This window comes from Mobula hypostoma, chromosome 9 (genome assembly GCF_963921235.1).
Source record: "Mobula hypostoma chromosome 9, sMobHyp1.1, whole genome shotgun sequence".
Lineage (NCBI taxonomy): Eukaryota > Metazoa > Chordata > Chondrichthyes > Myliobatiformes > Myliobatidae > Mobula > Mobula hypostoma.
The window spans coordinates 95,677,720-95,704,905 of record NC_086105.1 but is presented as its reverse complement, the minus strand read 5'-3'; the positions used below and the strand labels follow the sequence as shown (position 1 = coordinate 95,704,905).

Sequence of the window (27,186 nt, the reverse complement as noted above, 5' to 3'; positions counted from 1 at the left end):
AATAATACTTAACATTTAGTGAGCTGATCTCCACAAAGCCCAAGTCTGACAAACTTTTACACAGTTTCTCTCTCTCCTTCCCCTCCCCTTCTCCCTCTACCTCTCTCCTTGTCTCTATTTCCATTTCTTAGCACTAGTCACGACCAAGCCTAAGAGAAGATATCCAGCTTGCACAAACAAATTGCCCCTTTTCATACCCTTCAAAATCCCTTACTCTAGTACTTTCCCTTGCTAATGATAATGCACCTGCACATGACCTCACCTTCCTTAGACAAACATATATTCATCATTATCTACTCTTAAGGTTATAGATTTGCACTCCTTTTATTTTCTCAAAACATTCCCACTTCAAGGCTAACACCATTTTGTCTTACAAACTTCTATTGTTTTTTTAGCATATACAATGAGGGATTAAATTTAACTTTCTTTACAGCAGGGTAGATGGTGTGAGGATGCTTCGATTTGCATTTTGCATCTAGAATCTGGGCACCTAGCCTCAGCTAAAGGGCTTGGCTGTTTAAGACTGGGACAAAGAGGAGTTACTACTCTCAGATATATATCAAGAAAGCAGCATCATTCATCAAAGACACCTACTATCCAGGCCATGCCTTCTTTTCACTTCTACCATCGAACAGGAGGTACAGAAGCTTAATGCCCCACACCACCAGGTTCAGGAACAGTTATTACCCGACAACCATCAACATGTTATCCTCCGCACCTTCTGCCATCTCCACAGGGATCCTACCACTAAACATATCGTTGCTCCAACCCCCCCCCCCACCGCTCTCCACAGGGATTGCTCCCTCCATGATTCCTTTGTCCATTTGTCCCTTCTCACTAATGACCTTCCAGGCACTTGTCCTTGCAAGTAGCCTAAGTGTACTGCTGCCCACACACCTCCTCTCTCACCCTCACATAATAGGCATCAGTATTCAGCACAGGTATGCACAAGGACAAGGACGCAAAATAGACATCAGGATTCAGAATAAGGACACACATCAGACGTCAGGATTCAGGACAAGGACACCCATCAGACGTCAGGATTCAGGACAAGGACGCACAACAGACGTCAGGATTCAGGACAAGGACGCACAACAGACTTCAGGACAAGGACGCACAACAGACGTCAGGATTCAGGACAAGGACGCACAACAGACGTCAGGATTCAGGACAAGGACATACAACAGACGTCAGGATTCAGGACAAGGATGCACATCAGACGTTAGGATTCAGGACAAGGACGCACAACAGACGTCAGGATTCAGGACAAGGACGCACAACAGACTTCAGGACAAGGACGCACAACAGACGTCAGGATTCAGGACAAGGACGCACAACAGACGTCAGGATTCAGGACAAGGATGCACATCAGACGTTAGGATTCAGGACAAGGACGCACAACAGACTTCAGGGCAAGGACGCACATCAGACGTCAGGATTCAGGACAAGGACGCACATCAGACATCGGGATTCAGGACAAGGACACACAACAGACATCGGGATTTAGGACAAGGACACAGAACAGACATCGGGATTCAGTACAAGGACACACAACAGACGTCGGGATTCAGGACAAGGACACACAACGGACATCGGGATTCAGGACAAGGACACATAACAGACATCCCAATTCAGTATAAGGATACACAGCAGATTGGAAGGAGGGAGCTGTTCTATTGGGATGGGTTCCACCTGAACTGTGATGGGACCTGGATCCTGGCGAATCGCATAACTAGTGTTCTGGATAGGGCTTTAAACTAAATAGCAGGGGGATAGGTTCAACAGATTGGAGAATTTTGGATAAAGTAAAAGAGAAAAGTAAGGATGGAGTGCAGAAAAGTGAAGTGCATAAGGGAAAAATATTACTAGGTTTTAAAGGCACAATGAGTGTAAGGGCTCTATATCTGAATGTCCATAGTATTCGTAACAAGGTCAGTGAACATGTCACAAATCAGTACAAAGGGATATGCTTTAGTGGCCAATACAGAAACGCGGTTGCAGGGTGGAGAGGATTGGGAATTAAATATCCAAAGGAGGTAGGGTAATGCTCTTAATTAAAAATGAGATCAGGGCAGTAGAGACGATATAAGAATTCTAAGCAGCAGAATGTTGAATCTATCTGGGTAGAGATTAGGAATAGCAAAGGGAAAAAAATCACTGGTAGGAGTTGTCTATTGGCCACCGAATAATAACATTACAGTGGCACAGACAATAGACAGAAATATCTGAGGCATGTAAGAATAGAGCAGCAGGTATCATGGACTTACATTTAACTTGCACATACACTTGAAGTCAGAAGCTTACATACACCTTAGCCAAATACATTTAAACTCAGTTTTTCACAATTCCTGACATTTAATCCTAGAAAACATTCCCTGTCTTAGGTCATTTAGGATCACTGTACTTTATTTTAAGAATGTGAAATGTCAGAATAATAGTAGAGAGAATGATTTATTTCAGCTTTTATTTCTTTCATCACTTCCCCAGTGGGTCAGGAGTTTACATACACTTTGTTAGTATTTGGTAGCATTGCCTTTAAATTGTTTAACTTGGGTCAAACGTTTTAGGGTTGCCTTCCACAAGCTTCTCACAGTAAGTTGCTGGAATTTTGGTCCATTCCTTGAACTGGTTGCAATGAAAATCGAGGATGCAATTATTGACTACATTGTATGAAGGCAGTCTATAATCTACACCAGGTGTCTGTGCTGATTTGGTTAATTTACAATCAGAAGAACGTGACAGCGTATTTGGCATTAATTCCTCCATCGATAACTATTAAGAACTAATACACAGTTTTATAGCACATTAATAGTATTGATAGTGTTCTAATTTGTTTATGTTTCATTTAAATATATATATTTTTTACTTATTTAAACAGTAGTTTGTCTTTTTTATACCTCTTAAATGATTGCTGACTCTTTAAAAAATATTTGGAAGTCTCTCTCTTAAAGGGCTGTGAGAAATGTATTTTGAATACTTTTATGACCAAGGTGAAAATATATATTCGTTAGCAAGAGAATACTGCAGATATACAGACATAGTGTTGAAAGTACAGTCAGATCAGCTATAATCCTGTTAATTGGCTCAGTGGCTCACAAGGCCAAATGGCTTTTCCTGTTCCTGATACATAAATTCACATGTCAGGAAATGGAATGTTGGTTATTCATATCCTCATTATTAAATTAAACAAACCTCTGCTTGAGATATTATCAATGTCTGCACACACTCCCAGAAGCAAACTATTATGTCAGAGAACAATTGCTCTCCACATTTTGTTACCATCTGCTTTATTTCTGTTATTAATGGTGCTGGATTATGGGTATTTCAGATTTATTTGCAGGAAAGATGCAATAAACTTACAAAAATTAAAATTAACAATTTGTTACTATAATCAAAATTTCACTAATGGCCTACTTCAGAGACAGTTTGCAGAGAAGTTTAGTTGTAGTTGTTTTGCAACACAATATTGCTGATTGTTTGACCCATGCTCTATCTGAACCCAGCTCCCTTTGGGAATATGTGGTCAGTAAATTTTGCTCTTTATTTTTATTTTAAATATGTAAATTCTGATTTTTGTTTAGGAACTAAAGGAAGAAATTACTTGTGTTTCTACTGCCAACAATCCACATGCTCCTCAAAACATTGTAAGATACAGCTTCAAAGTGAGTAATGTATTTCAGTAAATTACAATATTTCAGAAAAAAACTTTATATATTTATGTATACTCTGAGGTGTTCAATGAAAAATTCCATCATCAATTTGGAATTTTTGTAGAGAACAAGAAACTATCTGTGCAACTATTCTATGTTGCTCAAAAGTTGTCCTTAAAAAGAAAACTTCTTCATGAAAGCATGTGATGGTCATGAAATTGATCCATTTAGCACCATTTGGCACTAGGTGTGTCAATTATTTTAAAACGTATTAATTAGATTCCTAGAGCTGCCAGATTCTTCTTGTAATGTGATCGTAAATGGGCACTATAAGCTAAATATGGTCTAACCAAAACTGTATACACCTCTAACTTGACTTACCAACTCTTATACCCATTCCCTTGACTACTGAAGTCCATCATGACATTCACCTTTTTTGCTACTTTCCATTGCAACTTTTGCGAACCTATGGATTTGCAACACAATATCAATATCTGTATATCAATGCTCCTTAAGAGTCCTGCCAAGAGGAGTATACTTTCTTAGACCATAAGACATGGGTACAGAATTAATCCATTCAGTCCATCGAGTCTGCTCTGCCATTATATCATGGCTGATTTATTTTCCCTCTCAACCCCATTCTCCTGCCTTTTCCCCATAGTTTTTGACGCCTTGACTAATCAGAACCTATCAATTTCTGCTTTAAATGTACTTAATGACTTGGCCTCCAAAGCTATCTGTGGCAATGAAAGTCATATTTTCACTATCCTCTGGCCAAATAAATTCCTCCTTCTCTCTGTTCTCTATTCTGAGGCTGTGGCCTCTGGTCCAAGATTTCCCCTCTATAGGAAACACTTCTCAACATCCAAACTACCTAGGCCTTTTAATATTCAACAGATTTGAATGCAATCCTCCTCACACCCCCAAATCTTCTAAATTCCAGGAACTACAAGTCCAGAACTATTAAAATGCTCGTCATATATTAAACTTCTCATTTCTGGAATAATTGTCGCAAATCTCCTTTGTCCCTCTCCAATGCCAGCACATCTTTTCTTAGATAAGGAGCCTGAAACTGCTCACAATACTCCAAGTACAGTCTTGTAATGCCTTGTAAAATCACTCAGCATTACATCCTTGCTTTTATATATTAGTTCTTCTGAAATAGATTTGCCTTCCTTACCACCATTTCAACCTGCAATTTAACTTTTAGGGAATCCTACATGCGAACTCCCAAGACCCTTTGCACCTCTGATTTTTTAATTTCCCCCCCATTTAGAAAATAGTCTGTGCTTTTATTCCCTTTACGAAAGTGTATGGGCATAAACATTGCTGAACTATATTCCATCTGTTACTTCTTTGCCCATTCTCCCAATCTGTCTCAATTCTTATGTAGATAGCCAGTTTTCTCAACACTACCTGCTTCTCCACCTATCTTCATATTGTCCACAAAGCCATCAATTTTGTCATCCAAATTATTGACATATAATGTGAAACAAAGTGGTCCCAACACCAAACCCTGCGAAACAACGCGAGTCTCGGGCAACCAACCAGAAAAGCCCCAGTCATTCCCACTCTTTGCCTCCTACCAGTCAGTCAATCTTCTGTCCACACTAGTATATTTCCTCTAATACTATAGGCTCTTATCTTGTTTAGCAGCCTCATGTGAAGCACCTTGTCAAAAGCGTTTTGGAAATTCAAGTTTACAACATCCACTAATTCTATTATATCTGTTCTGCTTGTTATTTCCTCACAGAATTTCATCAGATCTGACAGACAAAACATCCCCTTAAGGCATGGGTTCCTAATTTTTTAATGTTATGGACCCTTACCATTAGCCAATGTGTCCATAGACCCCAGGTTGGAAACCCCTGCCTTAAGGAAACCATGCTGACTTTGGCTTATTTTATCATGTGCCTCCAAGAATCCCGAAAACTCATCCTTAATAATGGACTCCAACACTTTCCCAACCACTGAAGTCAGGTCATCTAGCCCATCATTTCCTTTCTTCTGTCTCCCTCTCTTGATAAAGAGTCGAGTATCTTTTGAATTTTCCAGTCCTCCAGAGCCATTCCAAAATCTAGTGATTCTTGAAATATCACTACTACTGCCTCTACAATCTCTTTAGCTACCATTTGCAGAATGCAGGTGTGTAGTTCATCTAGTCCAGGTGACATATCTACCTTCAGATCTTTCGGTTTCCCAAGCACCTTCTCCTTAGTAAAAACAACTACACTCTCTTTTGCCCCCAGGCACTCCTGAACTTCTAGCAAACTGCTAGTATCTCCACAATAGAGACTGATGCAAAACTTAATAAGTTTATCCATCACTTTTTTGTTCCCAATTACTACCTGTCCAGCGTCATTTTCCAGCATTCTTGCCTCTCTTTTTTACTCTTTATTTATCTGGTAAAAACTTCTGCAGATGCTAGAGATTAAGAGCAACACATGTAAAATGCTGGCGTAAGTCTGCAGGTCAGGGAGCAGCTATGGAAATGAATAAACAGTCAATGTTTTAGGGGTGAGACCCTTTATCATGACAGGAAAGGAAGGGAGAACATTCCAGTATAAGAAGGAGTGGGGAGGAAAGGAGGTCAAGCCAGAAGGTGGTAGGTGAAGCCAGGTGGGTGGGGGCGGGGGTATGAAGTAAGAGGCTGAGAGGTGATAGGTAAGGCAAAGGGCTGGAGAAGAAGGAATCTGATAGGAGAAGAGAGTGGATCATGGAAGAAGGAAGAGGGACATCAGGGAGTCGTGATAGGCAGGTGAAATGAAGAGGTAAGATGCCAGAGTGGGTAATTGAAAAAGAGAAAAAGTCGGGGAGGGAAGGAAAAAATGACCAGAAGTTAGAGAAATCAATGTTCATGCTATCAGGCTGGAGGCTACCTAGAAGGAATATGAGGTAAACAACAGGAATTCTGCAGATGCTGGAAATTCAAGCAACACACATCAAAGTTGCTGGTGAACGCAGCAGGCCAGGCAGCACGGCCTGAACATCGACTGCGCCTCTTCCTATAGAGGAATATGAGGTGTTGCCCTTCCAAACTGAAAGTGCCCTCATTGTGGTAGAAGAGGAGGCCATGGACTGACATGGTGGAACAGGAGTGGGGATAGGAATTCAAGTGTTTAGCCATTGGGAAATTTTGCATTTTGTGGATGGAGTGGAGGTACTCGACAGGACCATGAAACCACCAGATATAGGATCAGAATTATGCCATTTGCCCATCGAGTCAGCTCTGCCATTTCATCATTTTCCCTGTTAGCCCTAATCTCCTGCCTTATCCCCATACCCCTTCATGCCCTGACTAATAAAGAATCTATCAACCTCTACTATTAACTATATCAAATGACTTGGCCTCCACAGCTGCCTTTGGCAACAAATTCTACAGATTCACCACTGTTTGGCTAAAGAAATTTATTCTCATCTCCATTCTAAAAAGGAGGTCCCTCTATTCTGAGGCTGTGTCCTCTGATCTTTGACTCCCCCACCACAGGAAACATCCTTTGCACATCAACTATATTGAGGCCTTTCTACATTCGATAGGTTTCAATGAGCTCACCACTCATTCTTTTGAATTCTGTTGAATACAGGCCCAGTGCCATCAAATATTCCTCATATGTTTATATGGTTATATGGTTATATGACATGCCTCTCAATCCTGGTATCATGTTCGTGATCCTCCTTTGAGCCCCCTCCAATGTCAGCCTATCTTTTCTTATAGTCCATGAGCCAGGACCCCAAATTTGGGCCACTGGTACCATCTGTGGGGAATAATTCTAACAATGATTTTTGGCAAGGTATACACCTGTAGTCTTAGAAAATATGTGATAGCATTGCAGCGGTGGTAACTTTCTGTGTGTATTCTGTGACCAAGAACCAATCTCACAAGGTATTGTTGGGTATCTGCCTACCATCAATTCATCAGTCACAGGAAAGCATCACAGCAGTCTTTGAAATCCTGAACTAATTAGAGCTAATCAGGAAGGAACTTCATCTAGAAACAATTGTGGTAGTCATGGATTAAACACACTATGCAAAAGCCACTGAAATTGCCTGGAAGCACAAAGAGAACTTCTCCAACATTCTTCTCAGGATGGGGACATTCCATACCATATGTAATGCCTTAGCCATCCTAGGAAAGCGATTTCGGGATGCTGGTCTAAAGGATGTATGCATAGAGGCTGGAATTGTCGCAGAGGGGTCCATCAATGGAGTCCTTGATGGCAAACACTACAATCGTGCTGTCAGGGTCCACAAGTACATCTATGAAGCACTGATGAGACTGGCATGGGCAGAGTTCACACCGTGGGTTGAGGACAACATTCCAGAGAGGGATGGGATGATCAAATCATTCTTAGACCATGTGAACGACATGGCCAGTGACTTGAACCAACAGAAGTTGAACAATCTGCTGCAAAGTCCACTCTTAACTGAGCTGATAACCCTGTGGACAGACTTTCTGGAACACCTCCGTCACAACAATGGAGAGCTATCCGCATTCTGGATATCATACGTACATGGTAGAGAATGTAGTACTTGGGCTTCTGCATGCCACTCATGAGGGGGACTGGGAGTTGCACCTCCATGCTATAAGAACCCTGATCCCATGGTGCTTTGCCTATGATAAGATGAATTATGCCAGGTACCTGTCCCCTTACTTTGCTCAGATGATGAACCTCCCAGAGAAGAATCCTTCTGTGTATGAGGTCAATTCTCAGTGCAGCTGTCAAGTAACAACCCTTTGGGCAGATCCCTGTTGACCAGGCTACTGAAGCTACAGTGAACAAAGACACACAGACTCCTGGAGGCACATCACGGTTCAGCCTGAATGCTGGAGCTATCAAGTGTTATTACATAACAACTGAGCACTGCATTGCATTCCTAGGACAGTTAAGGGAGATGCTGCAAGGCAACAAATCAGGGCTTTGTCATGCGGAGCCACAGCGGCCAAGAATCCAGAAAGATGAGGAAGCAGTTTCAGCAGTGGTTAGCCTCATACATGAATGAGTCAACCCATTTGCAGAGAAGCAGGACCTCATTAGCATCTCTACGGCAAAACAACCCCCAAAGACATTGCCTCCGACCTGATGAAGGCATATGAAATTGGTTAGCAATGCTATGCAACCTTCAAGGATGAGAGACTAGAGGAAGACCCACCAGCAAAGAAATTCCATGACCCACCAGCAAAGAAATTCCATGACCCAATGAAAACCAACAAACTGAAAACATTCACTGATATGTGTAAGAAGAGAGAAGTGAAATCAAATGGGAGGGCAATCATCTTGAAAGCAGACAGGTCTTTGTTTGGACGCATCATAGTGATGGCACAAGGGCGCAGTCTACGTATGGAGGATATCCTTTCTCATCCCCTTGGACCATTGCCCTGGGCCCTGTCCACACCAGAAGGATCGCCGAGAAAGACAAATAAAGCTACTTTAGCCACAACCTTGCAGAAAAATGTAGCAGTAAAGAGCAACTCCCAGGAAACTCTGCTACACTGGTTGGTGGAATGAACTTGGTCCAAAGAGTGAAAGGTGATCAAGTTACTTTGAGATGTTGCCACAACAATTCTAGGTATGGCTCTGAGGGAAGGCAGTCAGAGTAGCAGAATAGATGTTGTGTTCGACACATACAAGGAGAACTCTATCAATGAGTAGTGAAAGATATCTGTGGGATGAAGAGACTGGTTATGAGTTGCAAGGTATCACAGGCACACAGATGGTGAGGCAGTGGAGGAGCTTCCTGTCTAAAGTCAGTAACCAAAACAGTCTCATTAGCTTCATAGACCATGAATGGAGGAAGGCGGAGTACAGAGCAAAGCTACAGAAGATTCTGTATGCAAATGTGAATGACAAATGTTACAGAATCACATCTCAGTGAGGAGGTGTCAGCTGTTCAGTGTCAACAAGAAGAAGCAGATGGCCGCCTACTTCTCCAAGCTGCCTATGCCACAAGAGAAGGATACCAATCTCTAGTGATCTGCTCAGAAGGCACAGATGTCTTTATCACTTCTTTAGCATTTTGTGACAAGATTGAGGCCTCATTGTTCCAGAAGTGTGGCACTAGAACCCGTACAAGGCTTGTAGACATCAGGAAGGTTGCTGCCACTGTTGGCATAGAGGTTTGGAGGGCTCTCATCAGGTTGCCAGCATATACAGGATGTGATACTGCAAGCGCTTTTGCAGGCAAAAGGAAGACAAGTGCCCTAAAACTTCTGTCCAGCAACAGGGAAACTCAGGACATATTCTTAGAGTTAGATCAGGAATGGCACCTCTTCCCAAAACTGATGGACAAACTGGAGGCATTTACATGTCTCCTGTATGCCTCAAAAGCATCAACCACCAAGTCAATGAGCTCAGGTATCACCTTTTCTGTGCCAAAAAAGGTGAAATCAGAAGTCATCAACTCCCACCATGCAAAACATGCACAGCGAGCCAACTACCAGGCTGGTATATGGAGAAGATGTTTGGAGAAGGACCCACAAGTGCCAAGCCCTGTTGGCAGAGGATGGAAGATGGAGACAGAAGAAGAAGCTGAACAGTTGGTTGTGCACTGGATGGAAGGCCAGCCAGCACCCGATGCCGTCCTTGGATCTAATAGCATGTAACTGTCCAAAAAATGTTCACTCCCAAGAAGTATGTGTGCTGCTTAATGGCCTCAGGTGTACTGATATGTGTAGACTGGCAGACTGTGAGAACCAGCCGTCCACCTCAGAGGGTGTGGAAAGTTCAGATGAAGATGTGGAAGACTTGGAAAATTATTATGATTATTAATAGGTTATGAAAGTATGGAAAGCAGTCTTTGATTAAATATAGTCATTTTACTACCAAATGGGGCCTAGGTTATGGCCGTGTGGAACCCCACATTTGAATTATTTCATATGCTGTGACAAATGCTGAAGATTGTTTTGATTTGATACAACAGTATGGAAAATATCATGACATTAATAAAACTCCAGAAATCTCTCCAAATGAGGTTTTTTACCTTTTGTGGGGTGGGGTAACATTTTCTGCTGTACTGATGTTAATATGGAATATATACAAAAAGTGATTACTTATTTGAATTCCTGAATAATTTCTCTACAAATCCATATGATTATATGTGCTCTTGGGGTTTTATTGACTTTTCCAAAATAAGCAACAGAGAAATATTTTTCTAAAAATGAAATGATTCACTCAACTGAAATTGGGCACTGTACTGCGAGTGCCACCAATGACATACTTTTCATCAAATGTTATCATAAATTTCTACAATATGAAAGTGCTTGAATTCAGCTATCATTGTAACAAATTTTGATGTTGAGGGATCACTGATGACAAAATACCACTAGGTTGAATATATATGTTGTTCTTTATCTGTGGCCACTTTTCAGAAATGCTTATTTTAGGGTAGTGTTATAAAATGCATGATAGCACACATAAAGCTACCACTTGTGCAATGCTATCACAGATTTTCTAACTCTAGAGATGTATACCTTGCCAAAAATCACTATGAGCATTATTCCCCTCAGATGGTACCGACCAACCCTACTGGCTCACGGACTATTAGATAAGGGGCCAAAATCTGTTCACAATACACAGAACATAGAATAGTACAGCACAGTACAGGCCCTTCGGCCCACAATGTTGTGCTGACCCTTAAACCCTGCCTCCCATATAACCCCCCACCTTAAATTCCCCATATACCTGTCTACTAGTCTCTTAAATTTCACTAGTGTATCTGCCTTCACCACTGACTCAGGCAGTGCATTCCATGCACCAACCACTCTCTGAGTGAAAAACCTTCCTCTAATATCCCCCTTGAACTTCCCACCCCTTACCTTAAAGCCATGTCCTCTTGTATTGAGCAGTGGTGCCTTGGGGAAGAGGTGCTGGCTGTCCACTCTACCTATTCTTAATATCTTGTGTACCTCTATCATGTCTCCTCTCATCCTCCTTCTCTCCAAAGAGTAAAGCCCTAGCTCCCTTAATCTCTGATCATAATGCATACTCTCTGAACCCAGCAGCATCCTGGTAAATCTCCTCTGTACCCTTTCCAATGCTTCCACATCCTTCCTATAGCGAGGTGACCAGAACTGGACACAGTACTCCAAGTGTGGCCTAACCAGAGTTTTATAGAGCTGCATCATTACCTAGCCAGACTCTTAAACTCTATCCCTTGACTTATAAAAGTTAACACCCCATAAGCTTTCTTAACTACCCTATCTACCTGTGAGGCAACTGTGTGGACATGTACCCCCAGATCCCTCTGCTACTCTAAGTGAGGACTCACCAGTGCTTTATAAAGCCTCAACATTACATCTTTTCCTTTATGTTCGAGTCCTGTTGAAATGAATGCTAACATCACATTTGCCTTCCTCACCACAGACTCAACATGCATATTATCCTTTAGGGAATCCTGCATGAGGACTCCCAAATCTCTTGCAATCAGATTTTTGCTTTTTATCTCCCATTTAGAAAATAGTCTACATTTTTATTTCTTCTTGGTGGACCCCCAATAAAAATTGGGTCTCACCAAGGTCGAAAGGCTGCATTGGGAGCGCTGGATAGTGTACATGACCCCAACAGATTTGCAAGTGAAGTGTCTCACCTGGAAGGACTGGTCGGGGCCTTGAATGGAGGTGAGAGAATAGGTGAATGAACAGGTGTAGTACTTCGGCCATCTGCAGGGATAAGTACTAGGAGAGAGATTGGTGGTGAATGATGAATGATCCAAAGGAAGCAAGGATGGAGCGATCCCTGCAGTAAGCAGAGAGTGGGAGGGCATAGGGGCAGAGATAAAGATGTGTTTGGTGGTAGGGTCTTGTTGAAGATGGCAGAAGTTGCAAAGAATGATATGTTGGATGTGGATGCTCAAGGGGTGGTAGGTGAGGACAAGAAGAACTTTATCCATGTTAAGGCAGCAGGAAGGTGAACGTGGATATCTGGAAAATGCAGGGGGAAGTGGGTGGAGCACAGGCCATTGATGACCTCCCATCTCCACTGTCTTCTGTTCTGAGCCAGTTTCTGAAGGGTGAACGAGGAGTGACCCATCATCTAATTTCAACCTCGGTGTCTTTCTTCCATGTGTTCTTTGGATGTCTCTTTTTCCTTTTCCCCTGGGGATGCCATTTTAATGCCTGCCTGGTGATGTTGTTGGTGTGGCCAATCCACCTCCATTTCCGTTTGCATATGTAATACCCTGGGAGAGGTTTCCCTCCTAATGTCCTGTCCGCTTCTCTAACTACTGCACTCTCCTTCTGAGTGGAGCCAGGATCAGAGAAAGACTCCTGACCACTCTAGCATTCCTCTGTTAGATAATTCCCCCTAACAGGTGTTACGTACCCCGTAACTGGGTTGCCAAACCAGCAGAAATGGATCACTCAGTTCCGGAGTCTGGAGTACTAGAACTAAGAAAGTTTTATTAAAGAAACAAGCAACACAGTAATCGAAAGGATAATAAATGCAACAGTTCAGCGATGATAAACACACATGTGCACAGAATTAAGATAACAGCATCAATCAAGCTCTATCGTTGTCTAGGGGTAAATGACCAAATTTCAAAATGACTCAAGTTCAGTCCAGTTCAGTTCGCAGTAATCGTGGCCATGGCGATGGACAACGTGGGGGAAGAGAGACAGAGAGAACATAGGAACAACTGATCATTCAGAACACTGCTTCACTCACAGACCTGCGAGATGGCTCACAAGCAGCTTTTGGGCGGGTCCTTTGTGATGTCACCTGAGGTCACCGACTGTGACCCCTCCTCCAGATGCGGTCGATCCTCTGCAGTGAACCCGGCACCCAGGCAAGGGCGGACACACACCGGGTTCCCGCTGATCGTACCTTTCCACCCCGGCCGTTGTCTGGAACTTCTCACCCACTCGTGAGAGGCGCACCGCTTCCAGGGTCTCGTTACCTCGGGTGGCGTGTGTCCTTGTCTTAGCGAACCTGTCCCTTTTTATCCCCCTGCTGGGGCATCGCCTGTCCATCACTTCAAACAGTTCAGGGTTCAAAGGGGGGAGCTGCTCCAGACAGCTCTCTCTCTCCCACGTCCCTTCATTACACATCTCCAGACGCTGCTCCATTGTTCCTTATCTCTCCTTCCCCTGAGGGCAGGTGGCAGACCAACTGCTGATGGCACTGATGCTAGCCCAGGCCAGCAAACATCTTAATTTTATGTGTATTCTCGTAACACAGGCTGCGGGACCAGATGGCATCCCAGGGCAGGTACTCAGAGTGTGCGCGGAACAACTGGCGGGTGTGTTTACTTATATTTCAGCCTCTCCCTCTTCCAGTGTAGAGTTCCCTCCTGCTTCAAAACATCCACCATTGTTCCTGAACCTAAAAATACCAAGGTAACATGTCTGAACGACTGGCATCCTGTCACACTCACCTCAATAATAAGCAAATGCTTTCAGACTCTGGCTCAAGGACTACATCTGCAGCATGCTACCACCCACTCTGGACCCCTTACAATTCACCTACAGACACAACTGATTGACAGATGACACAATAGCCACAGCTCTACTACACACCATCCTTACACATCTGGAGAAGAAGGATGCTTATGTGAGAATGCTGCTCTTGAACTATAGTTCAGCATTCAACACCATAGTTCCCTCCAGGCTCAACAAGAAGCTCAGAGACCGTGGCCTTCACCCTGCTTTGTGCAGCTGTATCCTGGACATTTTGTCAGATTACTAACGGGTGGGAAAAGTGAGCTTCCCTTACCGCTGCCTCTCTGACCCTCAACACAGGTGCCCCTCAGAGCTGTATCCTAAGCCCCCTCCTTTACTTTCTATATAACCATGACTGTGTCGCCACCCACAGCTCCAGTCTGCTAATTTAATTTGCTGATGATACTACCCTGATTGGCCTAATCTCAAATAATAACGAGGCAGCATACAGAGAAGAAGTCATCACCCTGATACAGTGGTGTCAAGAAAACAACCTCTCTCTCAATGTTGTGAAAACAAAGGAGCTGGTTGTGGACTACAGGAGGAATGGAGACAGGCTAACCCCTACTGACATTCATGCATCTGGGGTTGAGAGGGTAAACAACTTTAAGTTCCTCAGCTGAGGATCTCTCGTGGTCTGTACATAGCGGTAGTGCGGTGAAAAAGGCACAACAGTGCCTCTTTCTCCTCAGATGGTTGAAGATGTTTGGTATGGGCCCCCAAATCCTAAGAACGTTCTATAGGGGCACAATTGAGAGCATCCTGACTGGCTGCATCACTACCTGGTATGGGAACTGTACTTCCCTCAATCGCAGGACTCTGCAGAGAGTGGTGCAACAGCCCAGTGCATCTGTGGATGTGAACTTCCCATTATTCAGGATATTTACAAAAACAGGAGTGTGAAAAGGACCCGAAGGATCATTGGGAACCCGAGTCGCCCCAACCACAAACTGTTCCAGCTGCTACCATTCGGGAAATGGTACTGCAGTATAAAAGCCAGGACCAACAGGCTCCGGGACAGCTTCCTCCACCAGGCCGTTAGGCTGCTTAGTTCATCCTGACACAACTGTATTTCTATGTTATATTGACTATCCTGTTGTACATACTATTTATTATAAATTACTATAAATTGCTCATTGCATATTTAGACAGAGATATAACGTAAAGATTTTTTATTCCACATTCTATATGTATATGAAGGATGTATGTAATAAAGTCAACTCAATTCCAAACTGGTATGCCTGTTGAGGAGAATGACACTCTGCACTGGCTGCCTATTCCCTTTCTCCCTCCTGACAATTATGTGTCCTGCAACTTGAGTGTAACTATCTTTTTTTTGTTCAATTGATCAAGACCATAAGATATCATTGTGTCCTGCCACTGTTTAGACCATCGGAATGAGCCTGAACACCCACAAAGCTCTCCTTTTAAACAGGCACTGCCAACCTGTGAGAAACCTCATCGCTATAGTCTGCTCCTGCCGTTGATTGGGCCATTGGAATGAGCCCTCTCAGCCTCCATAATGATCTGAAATTCCATCCACTTACAGTTCCAATTCCTTATCACAGTGATCATAATATGATCGACTTCATCTTGCAATCTGAGAAGGAGAAAGGTAAAGTCAAACATATCGGTATTACATTGGAGTAGGGGGAAGTACAGAGGCATGAGAGAGGAATTGGCCAAAATTGTTTGTAAGGGAACACTATGCAGGGATGATGGCAGTGCAGCAATGGCTGGAATTTCTGGGAGCAATTCACAAGGTGCATCATCCCAGAGAAGAAGTATTCTAAAGGCAAGATGACGCACTTGTGGTTGACAAGAGAAGTCAAAGCGAACATATAAGCCAAAGAGAAGGCAAATAGTAGGTCAAAAATTAGTGGGAAGTTAGAGGATTAGAAGGCATTTAAAAACCAACAAAAGGCAACTTAGAAGGTCATAAAGAAGGAAAAGGTGGAATACGAAGGTAAGCTAGCCAATAATATTAAAGAGGATACCAAAACTTTCTTCAAAGAAACTTACACAGGTGTCCCCCGCTTTTCGAACATTCGCTTTACGAAACCTCACTGTTACGAAAGACCTACATTAGTACCCTGTTTTCGCTAACAGAAGGTTTTTTCAGCGTTACGAGAAAAAGCAACGCACAAAAAATGGCAGCGTGCAAAAAAAAAAGCAGCGCGCTGCCCCGAGCAGCCAAGCTCCTCCCCCGGAACTGCATTCTAGCCGCCGTGATTGCTTAAACACGTGATTTATTCTCGATTTATTTTGTGCATCCGTTAGCAAGATGAGTTCTAAGGTATCGGAAAAGCCTAAAAGAGCTCGTAAGGGTGTTAACACTTCGCGTAAAACTAGACATAATTAAGCATTTTCGATCATGGTGAATGAAGTAAGGACATGGTCCGCGCGTTGAACTTGCCTGCATCCACCATTCGCACTATTTATACACAGAGAGAAAAAATCTTGAAAGCCGCCGATGTTACTGTTGGTTCTGCTCGTAGCAAAGTGTTCTCTCTTAGTCGGCATCCGAGTAATGGATAAAATGGAAAGTCTATTGCTTGAGTGGATTGATGGGTGTACAAAACGTGGTGTTCCTTTAAGTTATCTTATACTTAAGGAGAAATCAGTCAGTCTTTTTAAAAAGCTGAAATAGAAAGCACTGGCTGATGGTGATGAAAGTGTTGTGAAAGTGGAATTTAAAGGTAGTCACGGGTGGCTTGATCGGTTTCTGAGGCGAGGGCAGCTTCATAGTTTATCGTTTACTGGAGAGAGTGCTTCGGCTGATAACTGAAGCTGCTGCAAGGTTCCCAGCAGAACTGAAGAAAATAATTACAGAAGGTGGTTATTCGTATAAGCAAGTGTTTAACTGTGACGAAACTGCAATTTATTGGAAAAAAATTGCCGAGTAAGACATTTATTTCAAAAGAAGAAAAGCAGGCTAAGGGACACAAGGCATCGAAAGACAGGTTTACCCTAATGCCTATTATTAACGCCACTAAGCCTCTACTTTAGTGTACCATTCAGAAAATCCGAGGGCACTTAAAGGCGTTGATAAGAAAACACTTCCCGTTGTGTTCCGTTCACATCCAAGCAGTTGGAACACCCAAGTGCTTTTTTCTGAGTACATGAGCAGATACGTTAGTCCTTTTGTTGAAAAATACTGCTAGAGAAAATAACCTCGATAATAGGTGTCTTGTGATTGTCGATAATTGTGCTGCTCATCCGCCTGCCATTACCGGGAATGGCAGTAATGTTCGTGTTGCATTCTTACCGCCGAATACGACATGGTTGCTGCAGCCGTGCAACCAAGGCCTAATAACTACAATTAAGGCTTACTATACGCAAAATGTGATGTGTTTTATTGTAAGTGCTATTGACAGAGAGGGCAACTCCGAAAGCATTCTTCCGGCAAGAGATCTGGAAAGACTACAATATAAAACTGGCAATCGCCAACATTGGAGGATGCTTCTCGATAGGCTAACAGTCTCATTGAGAAATGGCATTTGGAGGAAACTATGTCCTGAAGCAGTGAACGTTTTTAAAGGCTTCTCGAACCATCAACAATAAATACGACAATAGTGAGCTTGGCTAAGGAGGCTGGGTTTGTGGAAGTTGACGAAGATGATGTTGAAGTGGTTTTGGCATCCCATGACCAAGAATTGACAGATGAAGAGCTGATGCAATTGCAAGAGGAAAGGATAATATCGAAACCGAACGCAGTAACGAAAATGAAGTCGTTCAGGGACTGAACGTGAAGCAGTTGCGTGAGATTTTCACTGCGATTGACAGCGCTGCAATGATTGCAGAAAAGTATGACTTTAATTTTGAAAGGGCATGTATGTTTAGGGCAGGTTTGCAGGATGTTTTGAGTGCTTACAAAGGACTCTATGATTTAAAAATATGCGAGGCTCAGCAGTCAAGTATACTGTCGTTTTTCAAGCCTTGCACATCAGCCACAGCAGACGACGAACCTCGACCTTCGATATCGAGGCAGGCAGACATAGAAGAAGATGACCTGGCTGAAATAGACTATTGGAAATAGACTATGTTGAGATGACACCCCAGTCTCCTCTACCTCCCACCACTTTAATTTCCGACAACTCAGCCTAACACACCATCCCGATTCCCGTAAGTGAAACTACACTGTACGTACATTATTTCTACTTTATATAGGTTGTGTATTTTTGTGTCATTTAGTATGATTTGTTATTTGGTATGATTTGGCAGCCTCATAGCTTAAAGGCTACCAGAGAGAGTGCTTCCGCCGAGAGCGCATGCGTGAGATTTTCGTTGCGCTAGACTGTGCTTCAATGATTGCAAGAAGTATTTCTACTTTGTATGGGCTGTGTGTTTATCATATCATTCCTGCTTTTACTATATGTTACTGTTATTTTAGGTTTTATGTGTTATTTGGCATGATTTGGTAGGTTATTTTTTGGGTCAGGAAACGCTCAAAAATTTTTCCCATATTAATAAATGGTAATTGCTTCTTCACTTTACGACATTTCGGCTTACGAACCGTTTCATTGGAATGCTCTACCTTCGGATGGCGGGGAAAACCTGTACAAAATGTGAAAAGAGAGGCAAGAGTAGATATCAGACTGCTGAAAAATCAGGGATGAGGAAATAGCGGATGAACTGAATAAGTATTTTGCATCAACCTTCACTGGAAGACACACAGTGTGCTGGGTGTTCAAGCATGTTAGGGGGCAGAAGTGACTGAGGTTGCCATTACTAGGGAGTAGGTTCTTGGGAAATTGAAAAGTCTGAAGATAGAGCAGTCACCTGGATGAGATGGTCTACATCCCAGGGTTCTGAAAGAGGTGGCTGAAGTGATTTTGAAAGTCTTAGTATTGATCTTTCTCAATCAATTGATTCTGGCAGTCCTGGAGGACTGGAAAGTAACAAGTATCATTCCATTCTTCAAGAAGGGAGAGGGGCAGAAGAAAGGAAATTATGGACCAATTAGTCTGACTTCACTGGTTGGAAAGATGTTGGAGTCGATTGTTAAGGATGTGGTTTTGGGGGGTACTTGGAGTCACATGATAATATAGGCTGTAGTCAGCATGCTTTCCCGAAAGGAAAATCTTGCCTGAGAAATCTGGTGGGATTCTTTGAAGAAAAAACAAGCAAGATAGACAAAGGAGAATCTGTGGATACCATGTACTTGGATTTTCAGAAGCCCTTTGACAGGGTGCCACACATCAGGCTGCTTAACAAGTTTAAGAGCTCATGGTATTATAGGAAGTATTCTAGCATGGAAAAAATAGTGGCTGATTGGCAGGAGGCAAAGAGTGGGAATAAGGGGAGCCTTTTCTAGTGGCTGCCAGTGACTAGGGGTGTTCCGCAGGGTTCTATGTTGGGACTATTTCTCTTTACATTATATGTCAATGATTTGGGTGATGGAATTGATGGCTTTGTGGTCAGTTTTGTGGACGATATGAAGATAGATGGACTGGAAGGTAGTTTGGAGGAAGCAGAGAGGCTACAGAAGACAGTCAGATTAGGAGAATGGGCAAAGAAGTGGCAGATGGAATACAGTGTTGGGAAGTGTATGATCATGCACTTTGGTAGAAAAAATAAAACCATGGACTGATTTCTAAATGGAGACAACAATTCAAAAATCTGAGTTGTAGAGAGACTTAGGGTCTTTGTCCATGAGTCTCTAAAGTTTAATTTACATGTTGAGTCTGTGATGAGGAAGGAAAATGCAATGTTAGCATTTATTTTAAGAGGAGTAGAATATAAAAACAAGGGTGTAATATTTAGTCCTTATAAAGCACTGGTGAGGCTTCACTTGGAGTATTGTGAGAACTTTTGGGCCTCTATCTAAGAAAGGACATGCTGACATTGGAGAGGCTTCCAAGGAGGTTCACAGAAATGATTCTGGGATTGAAAGGCTTGTCATATGAGGAGCTTTTGATGGTTCTGGGCCTGTACTTACTGGAATTCAAAAGAATAAAAGGTGACCTCATTGAAGCCTATTGAATATTGTAAGGCCTTGATAGAGTGGACGTGGAGAGAATGTTTCCTATGATGGGGGTGTCGAAGACCAGAGGACACGGCCTTAGAATAGAGGGGTGTCCTTTTAGAATGGAGATGGGAAGGAATTCCTTTCATCAGAGAGTGATGAATCTGTGGAATTCTGTTGCCACAGGCAACTGTGAATGACTGTTATTGCCAAGTCATTGGCAGAGATTAATGGATTCTTGGTTAGTCAGGGCATAAATGGACACAGGGAGAAGGCAGGAGATTGGGGCTGAAAGAGAAAATGTATCAGCCATGACGAAATGGCAGAGCAAACTCAATAGGTCAAATGACCTAATTCTTCTCCTATAATTTATGGTCTTAGCACGGTCTGAAAACAACTGCAGCTGGATGTACTTCTTGCCAGAGACACTGGAGGCTCTCTGCCTTCTCCACATCCCAGGAGAGGAGCATTCCACTGTCCTGCCTGGCATCTCCACTGCTCTAACTGTGCAATAAGAAAGAAAAATTAAATGAAAAAATCAGACTACAGCCTTCATCTCTCCTTGCCAAAGTTTCTATGAGCCAAAGCTTGAACTCCCCACTCCAACAATGACCACTCCCACAGTGTCTGTTCCTCTTAATATCAACTTTATATTGGCCTTTGGGAAAGTGCCTACTCATGCACAATCCTTCGACTCTTTTTGGGAACTGTGGTGTACAGAATGTTCTGAATGCCCTCATTCTCTTTGTACGAACACTTTCTCCTGCTGCACAATCCAAGATGTCCTCGGTATCTGTCGCGCACAGAATGTCTAGGCTGCCCCTGCTCTTTTTACATTTGACCTGCCAAAATACACCACCTCACACTTGTCCAGAATATACTCCATCTATCATTTCTGTAGCCAGATTTCCAGCTGGTCCATATCCTTTGACAACGTTTCCTCACTATTAACAACCCTGCTAATTTTTGTATCATCTGCAAGCTTACTTGTGAGACCACATACATCATGAAGAGCAGACACCCCAGCACTCTTCCTTGCAGAACACGACAGGTCACAGACCTCCAGAGACCCTAGAAGATGAAATTAGCTTTTTTTGTCACATGTATATCGAAACATTGAAAAAGACAGTGAAATTTATCTTTTGCATCAATAACCAACACAACCTGAGGATGTGCTGGGGGAAAACCCACAGTGTTGCTTTGCTTCTGGCACCAAGGTAGCATCCCCATAACTTGTTAACCCTAACCTGTACGTCTTTGAAATATGTGATACAACTGGAGCACCTGGAGGAAACCCACTTGATCATGGAGAGAACATACAAACACCTTATAGACAGCAGCAGAAACTGAATCTCTTGATCTTACAGTTCCATAAGATGATATTCCTCAAGCTTATGTTGGGGCATCTTGGAAACTGTGTAGGAAGCCACAATTAATAGGTCAGAATGTTAATCCAATGAACAATTAAGGTGACAGAATTAGAAACTCAGGGTCACACTTGAAGATTGAATGGAGGTGTTCTGCAAGGTGTTCTGGTAAGAGGGGAAATTGTTGTAAGTGCTGAATGCAGTATATTAAACTGGAAAATATGCAAATAAATTACTGCTTCAGTTCTGCTTTTCTTCCTTTTTACTTATGCTTTCATTCTTATTTTTATGAATTGCCTGTTAAGGCAGATAACATAAAATATTTTGTGTCAGTTCTATAAATTAAGCATCATTTCATCATTTTCTCTTTTGCTACATTGCTGCTGAAGCAATGTTTATTGCTCTAAACTGAAGATTGTTTTTGCTTTTCTTTTTATAAGCTATCTTTCTCCAGTACATTGAGTGAAATTGTATTTTTTATTATTGATTTTAATGGATAATGGGAATGCTTGGGTATTTTGTAAGATTTGTTTGAATTCTTAATTTGCCACTTTCTTTTATATTAAAGGAAAGAGCTTACAAACAGGTACCAATAATTAGCCAACTAGCCATTCACTTTTCATTGGATGGAAACCTATTACACAAAGATTCAGATGAAGCAAAGCGACAGATGTCTCAATTGGAGATTTCTGAAGGTACATGAATTTCTTTCTTTGTAGGTTCAGTCTGCAAAAATACTTAAAATATTTATGCTGGGGGAACTGGACTGCAGAGTGATTTAGTATGCAGTCTATAGCATATTGATTAAATTGACAGCAGCACCCACAAAATGCTAGATGAACTTAGGAAGCCAGGTAGCACCTATGTGGGAGAATAACTAGTTGACGATTAGGGTACATCATTCCCTGTACCTTCTGCCATCTTCAACAGGATCTTTCCACTAAACACATCTTTCCCTCCTCACCACTCTCCGCTTTCAAAGGGATTGTTCTCTACATGACTATGTTGTCTGCTTGTCACTCCCCACTGATCACACTCCTGGCACTTATCCCTGCCAGCAGGACAAGTGCCACAACTGCCCCTCCACTTCTTCTATTGCAACCATTTAGGGTGATACTTCACCTGCCAGTCTGTTGGAGTCATCTACTGGATCTGGTGCTCCTGGTAGCACCATCGGAGAGACCTGGCATAGATTGGGGGATTGCTTCGTGAGCACATTCACTCCATTTGCCACAAAAGACAGGATTTTCTGGTGTTCACTCATTTTAATTCTACTTACTATTCCAATATACCAACTAGTGGAGTAGTGTCGCAGCGACAACCTTGTACTCAAAGTCAGTAAGACGAAAGAGCTGATTGTGGACTTCAGGAAGGGTAAGACGAAGGAACACATACCAATCCTCATAGAGGGACCAGAAGTGGAGAGAATGAGCAGTTTCAAGTTCCTGAGTGTCAAAGATCTCTGAAGACCTAACCTGGTCCCAACATGTCGATGCAGCTATAAAGAAGACAAGACAGTGACTATACTTCATTAGGTTATGGGGATAAGTCAGGAACTGGATACTGATAGTGGATGATCAGCCATGATCACAGTGAATGGCGGTGCTGGCTCGAAGGGCTGAATGGCCTACTCCTGCACCTATTGTCTAGTGTCTATTAGGAGTTTGAAGAAATTTGGTATGTCAACAAAAACACTCAAAAACTTCAATAGGTGTACCGAGCTGCAGAGGGTTGTAAACTTAGTCGGTTCCATCTTGGGTACTACCCTACCAAGTACCCAGGACATCTTCAGGGAGCGGTGTTGCAGAAAGGCAGCATCCATTAGTAAGGACCCCCAGCACACAGGGCATGCCCTTTTCTCACTGTTACCATCAGGTAGGAGGTACAGAAGCCTGAAGGCATACACTCAGTGATTCAAGAACAGCTTCTTCCCCTCTGCCATCTGTTCCGAAATGGACTTTGAACCCATGAACACTACCTCACTTTTATAAATAAATATATATTATTTCTGTTTTTGCATGACTTTTAATCTATTCAATATACATGTACTGTAATTGATTTACTTATTTATTTTTACTTTTTTTCCCTTCTGTATTAAATCTTGCATTGAGCTGCTGCTGCTAAGTTAACAAATTTCATGACACATGTCGGGTATAATAAACCTGATTCTGATATGTCGGTCCCTGACCTGCTCTACAGTCACGACAAGGCCACCCTCAGTTTGGAAGAGCAGCACCTCATATTCTGTCTGAGTAGCTTCCAAATTGATGGCATGAAAACTGATTTCTATAACCTCCAGTAATTTCAACCCCACCTCTCTTTTTCTATCCCCCATTTTGGCTCCCCTCTTACCCCTTGTCTTTTCCTCACCTGCCTAAGACCTCCCACTGGTGCCCCAGTTCCTTCCCTTTCTTGCATGGTCCACTGCTCTCTTCCTCAGCCCTTTACTTCTTTCATTTCTCTCCTCTTAGCTACTCACTTCATCCCATGCACGAACTTCCCCTTCACCGGTTTCGCTTATCACCAGCCATCTTGTACTCCTTCCCCTTGCCCCACCTTCTTATTCTGCCTTCTTTCCCCCATCCTTTCCAGTTCTGATAAAGGGTCTCAGCCCAAACGTTGACTGATTGTTCCCTTCCATAGATGCTGCCTGACTTGCTGAATTCGTCCGACATTTAATGTGTGTGTCTGGGACTTTTCAGCATCTGCAGGATCTCTTTAACCTAAGATCCTGAATAAATAAGATTAGGCACTGGTGGTATGAATTTATGAACTTCCCTAGTGGGCATTTATTCACACCACATAATTTCAATAGCTCTGTATTATTTTGTGCATTGAACTAATTAATCTCCAACTAATTACTGATGATTTTCATTCAGCTTTCCATGTGTTATGTTTGGTGAATGGAATGTTGGATAGGGGTAATGGAGGATGAATATTTAGGAAGATATGGCATGGTGTAGTGTGATGTTGAGCATTTGTTGAAGGTTTAGTTATCCTTTTATAAAGGCTGTTAATATACTGAGGTAGATTCCGTTGTACAATAATAAAGATTCTTGAATTCATTATCTTCCATGACGTGCTAGGATAGGAATTTTATTTGGATCAAAACTAGGAAATAATATACATTTAAAATTAGGAATACTTGTTAAAATTGTGTGTAATATATTGATGTAGATTTTTTATGCTGCATCAAGAAATGAAAATTTAAAATCATTACTTTTGTGAGCTTAGCTTTTGTGAACAACCAGTGAGAAGTTGCACCCAACTTGAATAAATTAAGCTGTGGTCCTGGCACTATGTCTGTACCATAACAACAGGAATTCTGCAGATGCTGGAAATTCAAGCAACACACATCAAAGTTGCTGGTGAAGGCAGCAGGCCAGGCAGCATCTCTAGGAAGAGGTACAGTCGACGTTTCAGGCCGAGACCCTTTGTCAGGACTAACTGAAGGAAGAGTTAGTAAGAGATTTGAATATAATTGTTCCTTCGGTTAATCCTGACCAAGGGTCTCGGCCTGAAACGTCGACTGTTACCTCTTCCTAGAGATGCTGCCTAGCCTGCTGTGATCACCAGCAACTTTGATGTGTGATGTTTGTACCATGCTCCTTTTAAAAGTACCTCCTTGATTGGAGTGTCGAAGAGCAGAATTTACCTTAAATGGGACTGTTTTATCGGTGGTGATTATACCACCAGTCAGTGGTGTATATGTGGATTCGGTTAAAGTATCAAAAAAGAAATAAATTCCAAATTGACCTTCTTAAATTTATTCTTATTTCCTCTGTCTAAATCAGCAAAATAAGCAATGGATCAAGAATATTGTCAATATAAACTAGACCACTTCATTATAATTGTTGAAGTTGGATGGAAATTCAGAAGTTCATTTTACCACCACTATTGCTATGGTTATTCAAAAAGTCTAGCATTGCTTTGGTTTTGGAATGCATTGATTTTTGACTAACCTCATGATGAACTTATGCAGTGGTGCATCACTAACTGGCAGGAAGGAAATCACATAAGTGTTGTTTAAAGGAATCAAGCAGTGAGTATTTTCAGTATTTTATGATGTGTTTTATCACTGTGGAAAATCTTGGTCTTGCTACCCTTGCTGATTTGTAAACATTTTGAAAGCAACCATGGGTGTTCTCACAGAACTGTTTTAGGCCTGGAGGAGGAAACAGAACAGCATGAAAAATGTTGGAAAACCAAAGTAATCACAGTGAGAAAGAGGAGGAAGCAGACAGAACATATTTATTTGCAAAACACATTTAGAGAGCATTGTTATGAGTCAAAGTTTACTCTGCCACAGTGTCTCAGACTGTTACACTTTATCACTTTACAGGCTAAGTCACTTACTGAAAATGACTATCTGTGTTTCTCCGAACGACCCAAACTCCATTGTCTGCTGTTATGTTCAGCAGGTGCATTCTACCAATTGAAATGCAATTGCAAATTCTATAGGTGTGAATATTCCAGAGCAATTTTGCAGAATCAACTGCTCCTTACCCCAGAACTTTGTTATCATGAGGGATTAACTGATAATACTGTCTGTACCAGAATTGTAGCGGGACAAGATAAATAGGACTGTAAAGAAGAAACATCAGTCACCATTGTAAATAATGGAGAGAGCAGTGTTTCGTTTAAATCATCCTTGCCTTCATCATATGTCAACACCTGTAATCCTTACCACTATATTTACTAATTACATCCAATTTTCTTTCTTCAGTCTAGATTTTTGTAGAATACTCTCATCTTGTAATGGCATGTTTAAAAAAAACAAAAATAGTCCATATTGCAAACAAGATATTTGTATCTATATTCAAGATTTGACAGTAATGACAATTATTATTAGTCTTGTTTACATACTTATCTATCCCTTTTCTCCTATGAATGATTTCAACAGCACTTACTGGAACGTAATTGAGTTTTTATTAAGACCACTTTTGATGGACATAATGTGGTCACACATCAGGGCCATCAGAAGTAATCTCATTGAAAGATCTTGCATTCTTGAATGAGGGCTAGAAGCCGTCTATCCCAGCACAATATACAGTGCTAATAATAGCACCATCGTCGATGGATAAAGTATTGGGTAGGCAGGGCTAAACTCATGTTACACATACAGCACTGGAGGAATTCAGCAGGTCAACCAGCATCTACGAAGGGAAATGGATAAATGTTTCTGGTTGAGACCCTTCATCTGGACTCAGTTCACACAATCTCTCATGGTCCCAAAACACATCCTGCACAATCAAGAGATCTCACCAACATCTCTACTTTCCGAGGTGGTTGAAGAAAACTGGACTATGCACATCAATACTAACAACCTTCTCCAGAAGCACAGTAGAGAGCATGCTAACATGCTGCATCACTGCATGGTCTGGAAACTGCACAGCAGCAGCCAGGAAGGTTCTTCAGTGGGTAGTTAAAACTGTCCAATGCACCAGCCTACCCACCAACAAATACATATTTAAAGTAAGGTACCAGAAAAAGGCCAGCAATGAGAAGGATCCCACCCACCCTGTTCATGGACTGTTTGTCCCATTCCCATCAGGGAGGAGGCTATGTGGTATCCACGCCAGGACTACCACACTAAAAAGCAGTAACTTTTCTCAAGTGGTAAGACTGATCAACACCTCCACTCAGCAACCCACCCCTCCACACCACCCCACCACTACTTCATCATTTCCTGGCAGAGTCACCTTATGTACAGACACTCCCGTACCTAGTGTCACTTTATGTACATACAATCATTCTATGTACATAAGC

At 42.2% G+C, this 27,186-nt stretch overlaps 1 protein-coding gene across 1 annotated transcript in view; it reads left to right on the top strand.

The window, feature by feature from the left end:
* The first annotated feature begins 7,737 nt into the window (after positions 1–7,737).
* The window catches only part of LOC134352263 (serine/threonine-protein kinase/endoribonuclease IRE1-like), a 93,739-nt gene continuing 74,290 nt past the window's right edge, over positions 7,738–27,186 (top strand). The window contains exon 1 of the mRNA XM_063059554.1: positions 7,738–8,157. Within this exon, the coding sequence (XP_062915624.1) occupies positions 7,738–8,157 (420 nt within the window). The remainder of the gene's footprint in view (positions 8,158–27,186) is intronic.